The 9,948-nt window shown below is 43.0% G+C and overlaps 1 protein-coding gene across 6 annotated transcripts in view; it reads left to right on the top strand.

Annotated features, from left to right (window-relative positions):
* The window catches only part of ME3 (malic enzyme 3), a 188,374-nt gene that overhangs the window by 76,911 nt on the left and 101,515 nt on the right, over positions 1–9,948 (top strand). For all 6 annotated transcript variants that reach the window (XM_081798983.1, XM_081798982.1, XM_031031114.2 and 3 more), the window contains one exon: positions 6,766–6,899. In XM_081798983.1, coding sequence (XP_081655109.1) covers positions 6,766–6,899 — 134 coding nt within the window. The remainder of the gene's footprint in view (positions 1–6,765; positions 6,900–9,948) is intronic.

Genomic DNA, 9,948 nt, shown 5'->3' with positions numbered 1-9,948 from the left:
TTTTTAGGATTTTCATTAAGCTGAGGTGTCATTATTGCTTTTTAAAAACACTAGAGGAGCCCAGTATTCATAGTTCCAGAGATTCCTAAGTTACAAAGCAAAACAAAGCAACAACAAACAGAAAATTAGGAATAACTAAGGAGTCTAAACTTTAATTTGCTTCTTTTCTTTATTTTTCTCCCTTTCTATTCCTCCCTCACCACCCCCACCCCAACTCACATTTTCTGAGATCCATGTCACCAAGGTCCTGGCAGGGAAACACTGTAGCGGCAAGAATGCAGCCTGTGATCAAATCTTGGTTCTGTCACTTGCCTCTAGTCAAAGAAATCATCACAGGAAAATGATCCCACTAAATGGACTTACTGATTATAAGAGGCACCCTGGTTAAGAAGCAATAAAATATGGGGAATAGCTATGCAACTTCCAAAGCATGACAGAACCTCTTTTGCTTATTAGCCTTCTCATCTAGAAAGTGGAGGTTGTAAAACCTCCTCACAGCGTGGTTGTAAGGATACGGAAAGATTGGGTATTTATTAGAGTCCCTTTCTTGGAGCGGACGATCACAACAACCCTAAGGTGTGGATGATCAACATACGGGTTTACGTCTCCCTGTCATTATTGAAGTCTCTATAGGAAAGCTTGTAGTAATTATAGTAGATGAGGTCTTTTTCAGCTGGCAGAGCAATGTGGGGAGCTCTGATGCTCCTTACCTTTTCAAGCTTTCCCTCCTCAAGGGGTCTGGGGGAAGCTAGACTGCCCTTCGAACAATCTAGGTCTGGATTATCACCCACACAGCCTTCTGCACTTCAAGGAGGAACCTAGCGTTACCTGGGGCTCGTTATGAATAGAGGGTTTAACCAGAGTTGCCCCAGGTATCTTCAGCCTTGGATACAATGAGGGTCATCTTAACCATATTCATTAATTATTCCTTCCTTGTTGATGTCCTCCACCCGTGGCAGCCCCTCAGGGGCTCCCTACTGTCATCACTGCCAGGACCCTTCATGAGAAAGCCAGGGGGCTGAGGAAGCCAGGATCTTCGAGGTTGTGCTGCCTCAGTTCTACATAGAAAAGGTCTCCGTTACACCATGGGTGGCACCTTATCCTGTTGGGATAAATGTGGAACAGCTGTGGTCCCCATGCCTCCCAGTGTCCCTTGGAGAACAGTCCCTGAACTCCTGCCAGCAGACACTGTCTCCATAGGGCTTAACGGGGCCAGGGAGCAGATTCCATGACGCCCCACTGATTCCCCGTCTCCCTGCCAGTGCCCGAACCAGGAGAGGCTTGTTTGTGAAAGATTCTGGTGAGAGAATGAAAAGACAAGCCACATACTCAGAGAAATATTTACAGAATACATGTGCAATGCAAGACTTGTATCCATAACATGCAAAGAATTCTTGTAAGACAGATTTATGGAGTTATAATTCACCCATTTAAAGTGTACAACTCAATGGTTTGGGGATATATTATTAATTTTTTAAAGTTGTGGGAAAGTAGAACAAAATGTGCCATCTTAACCATTTTTGAGTGTACAATTACGTACAATCAAGTGAGACGTGTACTCACAGTGTTGTGCAACTATTGCCATCATCATTCCAATACGTCATCATCCCAAACAGAAACTCTGTATCCATTAAGCAATAACTCACGATGCCCCTCTTGGCCCTTAGTGATCTCTAATCTACTTTCTATGGGTACCTGGCTGGCTCCGATGGTGGATCATGAGAGTCACAGTCTTGGGGTTGTGAGTTTGAACCCCACACTGGGTATAGAGATTACTAAAAAAAAATAAAAATAAAAATCTCTACTTTCTGTCTTTATGAATTTGCCTATTTTAGGTATTTCATGTAAGTGGAATCATGTATTTGTCCTTTCATATCTGGCTTATTTCACTTAGCATGATGTTTTCAAGGTTCATCCATGAAGTAGCATGTATCGGAACTTCATTCCTTTTTATGTTTGAAGAAATCTTCACTATACACGTATGCATCTTGTTGATCTGTTCATATGTTGGGTTGATTCCATCTTGAAGCTATTGTGAATAATGCTGCATTGGATGTTGATGTACAAGTGTCTGTTCAGGTCCTTGCTTTCAATTCCTTTGGGGATATACTTGGGTGTGGAATTGCTGGGGTCATATGGTAGTTCTAGGTTTAGCTTTTTGAGGGACTGCTAAACTATTTTTCCATAGAGGCTGCAAAACTTTCTGTTCCTACCAGCAGTGTATTTACTTTTTCCACATCCTCATCAACGCTTGTTATTTACTGTTGCTTTTATTCCAGCCATCCTAGTGGGTGTGAAATGGTACCTCACTGTAGTTTTGATTTGCATTTTCCTGCTGATTAATGATGCTGACATTTTTTTTTTCATGTGCTATCGGCTATTTATAAATCTTCTTTGGAGAAATGTACTTTCAAGTTATTTATTTGCCCATTTTTCAGTTGGGTTCCTTTTTGTTGATTGTTCTGCTGTAGCAATTGTTTATAGATTCTAGGTATTAGATGCCTTATGCTATTTCCAAATATTTCTCCCATTCTGTAGGTTGTCTGTTCACTTTCTTTTTTTTTTTAACTTATTTTTAAAGATATTTATTTATTTATTTACTTGTCAGAGAGAGAGCACAAGCAGGGGGAGTGGCAGGCAGAGGAAGAAGCAGGCTCCCCTCTGAGCAGGGAACCCGATGCGGGACTCGATCCCAGGACCCTGGGATCATGACCTGAGCCAAAGGCAGATGCTTAACCGACTGAGCCACCCAGGCACCCTGTTCACTTTCTTAATAGTCCCCTTTTTGCATGAAAATTTTTAAATGAAGTCAATTTACCTAATTTTTCCTTTGTTACTAGTGCTTTTGGTATCACTCTAAGAATTCATTGCTAAATCCAAGGTCATGAAGACTTACCCCTGTGTTTTCTTCCAAGAGTTTTATGATTTTAGCTCTTATATTTTAGGTTACTGATCCATTTTTAGTTAATTTTTGTATTGGGTGTGAGGTAGGGGTCCAACTTTATTCTTTTGCATGTGGAAATGCAGTTGTCCCAGCACCAACTCTTTAAGAGACTGTTCTTTTCCCCATTGAATAGACTTGGTGTCCTTGTCAAAAATCAATTTGCCATAGATGTATGAGTTTACTTCTGAACTCTTGATTCTATTCTGTCAATCTATTTATCTGTCCTTATGCCAGTACCACACTATTTTGATTACTATAGCTTTGTGTTATATTTCAGAATCTTCTTTTTAAAAATGGTTTTGGGGGCACCTGGGTGGCTCAGTTGTTAAGCGGCTACCTTCGGCTCAGGTCTTGATCCCAGGGTCCTGGGATCGAGCCCCACATCGGGCTCCCTGCTCAGCAGGAAGCCTACTTCTTCCTCTCCCACTCCACCTGCTTGTGTTCCCTCTCTCACTGTCTCTCTCTCTGCCAAATAAATAAATAAAATCTTTTAAAAAAATTTTTAAAAATAATAAAAATGGTTTTGGTTGTTCAGGGCCCCTTGCTATTACATATGAATTTGAGGACCGACTTTTCTACTTCTACAGAAGAGACCATTTGAATTCTGATGCAGGTTGCATTGAAACTGTTGATCAAAGAATTCTTAAAACTCAACGATAAGAAAACAAAACAAAAAATGGGCAAAAAATTTGAACAGATACCTTACCAAAAGATATACAGATGGAAAATAAGCATATGAAAAAATCCTCAACATCAATATGCCAATAGGGAATTGCAAATTAAAACAATAATAGTATGACAGTACCTAAAATTTAAAAAACTGACACTACCCAATGCTAGAGACGGTGTGGGGCAAGAGAAACTCAGTCGCTGCTGGTGAGAGTGCAAAACAGTGCAGACACTTTAGAAAACCATTTGGCAGTTTCTTTAAAAAGCTAAACATAGTTCTACCATATGATCTAGCAATTGTACTCCTACGTATTTACTCAACTGATTTGAAAACTCATGTCCACACAAAAACCTGCGCATGAATATTTATAGCAACTTTATTTATAGTCACCAAAAACTGGAAGCAACCAAGATGAATAGATAAATGGAGAAACAAACTACAGTACAGACTGTGGAATGTCACCCCATGATAAAAAGAAACGAGTTATCAGGGCATCCGGGTGGCTCAGTCAGGGAGTCTGCTTCTCCCTCTCCCTCTGCTCTTCCCCCCACACTGCTCATGTTCTCTCTCTCAAATAAATAAATAAAATCTATAAAAAACAAAAAAAGAAATGAGTTATAAAGCCACAAAAATGGATGGATGAACCTTACATGCTTATGGTTAGAAGCTAGTCTGAAAAGGCTACATACTGTGTGATTCCAATTGTTTGACATTCTGGAAAAGGCAAAACTGTCCAGATAGTGAAAAAAAAAAAATCAGTAGTTGCCAGAGGTCCTGGGGAAGGAAGGGAGGGATTAATAGGTAAAGCACATGGGATATTTGGAGCAGTGAAACTATTTTGTATGATGCTGTAATCATGGATTCATGATATTATGCATTTGTCAAAACTCATAGAACTTTACAGTACAAGAATGGATCTTAATGTATCCAGATTTTCTCAAGTCATTTAATAGGCTGTTGGATCCCAGGCAGGAAGGCAGATTGTGACAGGAGAATGTAACTGTTTTATAAATGTACGATACAACCTCAGTGAAGGGGGTGGGAGGGAAAGTGCTGACCTAAGTAACTCAGGAAATAAGTGGAGTTTGTAAGACGAAGGCAAGAGGAACAGCTCGTAAGCAGTATACTCCAATGTACTAAGTTGTTTCCCATTGTGGCGTAAATTAATGATTCTGATACATGTATACTGGAATCCAGTAACTAAGTACATGGATGACAGTGGCGGGAGCTAAGTCTCTCACGGGTGGAGTGAGAATTTACAGATTATTTTTTATTTTTTATTTTTTACTTTTTTTAAGAGTTTATTTATTTGACAGAGAGAGACACAGTGAGAGAGGGGAACACAAGCAGGGGGAGTGGGAGAGGGAGAAGCAGGCTTCCCGCTGAGCAGGGAGCCCGATGCGGGGCTCGATCCCAGGACCCTGGAATCATGACCTGAGCCGAAGGCAGACGCTTAACGACTGAACCACCCAGGCGCCCCGAGAATTTACAGATTAGTGAAGTGATGAGGCTAGAATGATCCATGTGGTAATGGATTAGAGACATTAGTAGGAAGTTATGTTTACCTTAGTATAGATTCATTTCCTTGCTCTTTCAGCTGAGAGGGACTGGAAACAATAAAACCCCAGTAGTAAGTAGCACATGTATTAAGTAGGGCCCAGATCTTGGGTTCTCATACCATGCTTCAGAGAAGGAATCAGGCCTCATTGGGAAAAATGGCTGATTCTAGGACTGGGGCAGGCAATATACAAGGTGAGCCTGGAGCATCCTGTCCCAGAAAGTAAGAAGTAGATAGAAAGAAAGAAAGAAAGAAAGAAAGAAAGAAAGAAAGAAGAAAGAAAGAGAAAGAAAGAAAGAAAGAAAGGGAAAGAAGGAAGGAAGGAAGGAAAGAAAGAAAGAAAGAAAAAGAAAGAAAGAGGGGAGGGAGGAAGGAAGAAAGGAAGAAAGAAAGAAAAGGAAGGAAGAGGAATGAAGGAAGGGAGAGAGAGAAAGAAAAAAGAAAGAGAGAGGGAGGGAGAGAGAGAAGGAAGGGAGGGAGGTGAAGGGGAGGGAGGTAGAAGGAGGGAAGTGGAGAGGAGGAGGGAGGAAGGAATTAAGGGAATATGTTAAAGGGATACAGGAGCCAACTGAAAGAGCTCCCAGTGGCCAAAGCTGAGTAAGAAACAATTTGAGTAACAAAATAAAGAAAGGAGTATTGGCTTATAAACCAAAGTATAAAATAAATACCCATGAGTCCATTCTAATATAAATAAGTGATTGAATAAAAATACATGGGGGAGAAGAGACAAATCTCCCATGCGGAAGAGTTCCAAAAAAAGAAGTCACTTTACAGCAGAGATTCCTGACAAGCACGACCCAGCCCGGTATTCAAGGTCATGATCAAGGTTGGTATCAACAGTGATAAATCATGTTGAGAGTATGGATTTTGATCTGATGTGATCAAAATGGCACTTCACCTCTGTGGTCTTCCTTCTAAAAACCCATAACCCCAGTAGAGTCATGAGAAAAAGGAGACCAATGCCAATAGAAGGGTACTGTATGAAATACATGAGCAGTACTCCTCAAGACTGTCAGGGTCATCAAAAACAAGGAAAGTCTGAGAAACTGTCAGACAGAGGAGCCTAAGGAGACATGGTGACTAAATGTAATGTGGGATCGTGCAAAAACAACAACAAAAAGGGCCTTAGGGAAAAACTAAGGAAGTCTGAATAAACCCTGGCGTTTACTTAATAATAATGTGTCACTTTAGGTTCATTAGCTCTCACGAATGTACTGAACCAATATAAGATATTAATAATAGGGGAAATTAGATGAGGGGATATAGGGGAACTCTCTGTACTATCTTCCCATTTTTGCTATAAATCAAAAATTGTTCTAAAAAATAAAACACATCTTAAAAAAACAAAAACTAACCCCCAAAAGCTGATAATGCAGATATTTTCCCCACTTTTTTCCACGAAGAAGCTGAAGATCAGGAGAGTCAAAGTAGCTGGCACAAGATTGCTCAGCTGTTTAATTGGCAGAGGTGGGATTTGAATGCAGAGCCCACTGTTGAATCAGTGACTTTTGCCTGTCTGCTGACCGGACCTCTCTGTTCCTCAGTTTCACGCATATCCCTTCATGTGCGTGTGTTTCTTTCTTGTTCTCTCAGGGGATGGCCTTCACACTGGAAGAAAGGCTGCAGCTTGGAATCCACGGCCTGATCCCCCCCTGCTTCCTGAGCCAGGACGTCCAGCTCCTGCGGATCATGAGATACTACGAGCGGCAGCAGAGCGACCTGGACAAGTCAGTGCCTAGAGTCTGCTCTCTCCCCCCAAGCCCCGGGCTCAGGTGTTTCCTGTGGCACACGGGTTTTCTGGTACTCTCCAGTAGGAAAGGCTGAGAGCCCTGAGAGATCCCAGCCCCGGCCCCACCTTCCACAGGGTGGTGGTCTCCCTGAGCCATGGGGCTTGTTATGACAGAGGCACAGTCAGAACTGGGAAGGGAGACTGGCTTCCAACAGGTGCAATCTGGTTGGGCCTCTGGGAGATGGTGGTATCTGCGTCAGCCTGAGAAGCACTGATAAGGCTTCAGCAAACAGTGGTGGGGTTCATGGAAGGCATTTCGCTCAGCAGGAAGAAGGGGAGCAAGTGGGACAAGTGTGTCAAGGAAGTGGTCCATGGCCCAGGTCCCTGGTATGAAGGGAATGTGGGGGGAGCAAAGTGGAAATGCACCCCAACACCTTGGAAAGGACCTAGGATGTCATATGTTAGAGGTTTATGGGAACCGTTAATAACCCTGCCGCCCCTCTGGGTTCTCCCAGGGGGGGATATTCCATGAAGAGCCAACTGAGGGATCGCAGGGTCAGCTTTGTCAGTTTCACTAAAGAAGGTAGTGAGCTCCCAGATCACATGGCTATGAATTGGTACAGCCAGGATTTGAACACAGTTCGCTCCAGAGTCTGCTTTTAACTGCTCTGCTCTGCCATAGCTGGAGGCATTGGAGCTTAATGGCTACAAAACTAGACTCTAGTGTCAGACTAAGTTCAAATCCTCATTCTACCACTTAATAGCAAAAATTACTTAGCCTCTCTAGGTCATTCCTCATTTGTACCATGAGTTTATCAGTGGCATCTAACTCATAGGGTTATGATTAGGCTTAAATGCATTAGTATTTTAACGTGCTCAGAACACTTACATAGTAACTGTAACTTATAACAGGAGGCACTATGCAAAAGCTTGTAAAATAAATATGGCACCTTGCTATGGGCTCCAGCAGAAATTTAGGGGGAGGATATGGGTTTCCCTGCATATCTATAGAGCTTAATGGCCAAGACTTGGGGTCGTTGAAGGTGTGGCTGCCCCCTAGGGGTAGAGCTCAGCAGCATGTTAGGGTGATCCTGCACCCACCTTCCTTTGCTCCCCCCACAGTAGCCATTGCTTCTAAATGGTAGGGGATAAGGAAACCTCTGCCTATTCGCCCTGCCCTCTATTCCTGAAGGGCTGAACACTATGGATATCACTCCCATTAACTCCAAGGCCATACTGCAGCCCAGGTCAAATGCTCCTTCCCTCTTGTTTATTCCACTCATACTAGGTCTAGTACCCTGAAGAGCAAACCAGAAAGTACACAATGAATTCAACCGACAACATTACACATGCTCTAACTTTGAACAACCTGAACTTTCCTCTTTTGTTAAATTTACAAAGAATTAAAGTCTAATATGAAATCCCCTTTCCTCAAAATTAGAAGTCCCAAATCCTTACCTCTCCAGTTTTTTTTTTCAGCTAGGTAGACCTTACTTATATGCCGGGGAAGATGTGGCAGGCCCAGGGAGCAGGGGGGTCATGCCTGATTCTGGGAGCTCCAGAGAGCTAGCTCCCGATGCTCTGCTTACTACTCTAACCCACTCATTCGTAGAATCCCTTGTTTCAGCAGGTGCTCAGGGAAATGCTAAGGAGGCTCCCCAGCTTCTTTTGGATAAGGGTCATGGTACGCTGGTAAATGTTTACTAACTGGTTCTGGGACACCAAGGGAGCACTGATTTGTAGCATTTGCCCGTATACTCCCAACCATGACCGATTTCAGGTTACCATTCGACATCACTGAATGCAGAATTGGGAAGAGATGTGTACAAATGGCTACTGAGTAAGAGAATGCTCATGCTAGTAATGAGCTGAGATGCTGTCTGTTCTAAGCAGAAACCCTCCCTTCCTTCTGAACACTATTTTTAGTTCTGGACCAGTGCCTTTGGGGAGGAAGAAGAGACTGAGGCCCCAAGAAGTCATGTGACTTCCCCAAAGTGACAAAACTAGGAAACAACAGAGCTGGGATTCAAATCCAGGACCCTGGTACCACACCCAGGGATCATTCCCCTACGGGAACAACTCTCCCACCCCATTCCATGCCAGGGCTCAAGTACCTCCATGCTCTCCTAAACTGTTATCCAGAAAGGGTGTCATATCAGAAGTCATCTACACCCTATCATGAATTTCAGACCCTGGGTTTTTTTTTCTCCCAGGGTTTTTACATTTTCAGGACTGTGAATGAAAGGCTCTTTTCCTGGCTTAGTGATATTAGGCTTCAGGGAATAATAGGTGAGAAAGAGATTTTTTTGGAGCATGACAAGCAGTACTCAGCCACTTGTGAGCTGTGGTTGTGATAGGAACCGGCCCCTTGGGGTGGGAAAGCCCAGTTCATATACCACTGGTGTGTTCGGTATCTTCCTGGACCCTACTCCACCCCAGCGTGTTATGATTCTGTTGTCATTCATCAATGTCCACATAGTAATAACATAACTAGCCATCTGGCACCATGGTTGAGATTCTAGAGTCAGATTGCTTAGGTTCAAATCCTTACTCTGCTATGAGAGCTGGGTGAGTGATTTCATCTCTCTGTGCCTTAGTCTGCTTATCTCTAAAATAGCCAGCATTTTAGCACCTATCTCACAAGTCTCTGGGAGTTTTATTTTATTTTATTTTAAAGATTTTATTTATTTATTTGAGAGAGAGAATGAGAGACAGAGAGCACGAGAGGGAAGAGGGTCAGAAGGAGCAGCAGACCCCCCGCTGAGCAGGGAGCCCGATGTGGGACTCGATCCCGGGACTCCAGGATCATGACCTGAGCCGAAGGCAGTCGCTTAACCAACTGAGCCACCCAGGCGCCCGTCTCTGGGAGTTTTAAATGAGTTAATGTAAAATATTTAGAATTGTGCCTATGCCATGAGTAAGAGTAAGTACTAGAAGGCAGATGATATTCTCGTTTCATAGAAAATGAGACCCATGCTGAGGAGAGATGGTGATTTGCCTATGAATGTGCCATTGTGAGCAACTGAGTGGGAGCCCTGGGTCTGGGC

The sequence above is a fragment of the Leptonychotes weddellii genome, chromosome 11 (assembly GCF_054177405.1).
Source record: "Leptonychotes weddellii isolate Sample4059 chromosome 11, ASM5417740v2, whole genome shotgun sequence".
Lineage (NCBI taxonomy): Eukaryota > Metazoa > Chordata > Mammalia > Carnivora > Phocidae > Leptonychotes > Leptonychotes weddellii.
This window is presented reverse-complemented; position numbering and strand designations above follow the sequence as displayed.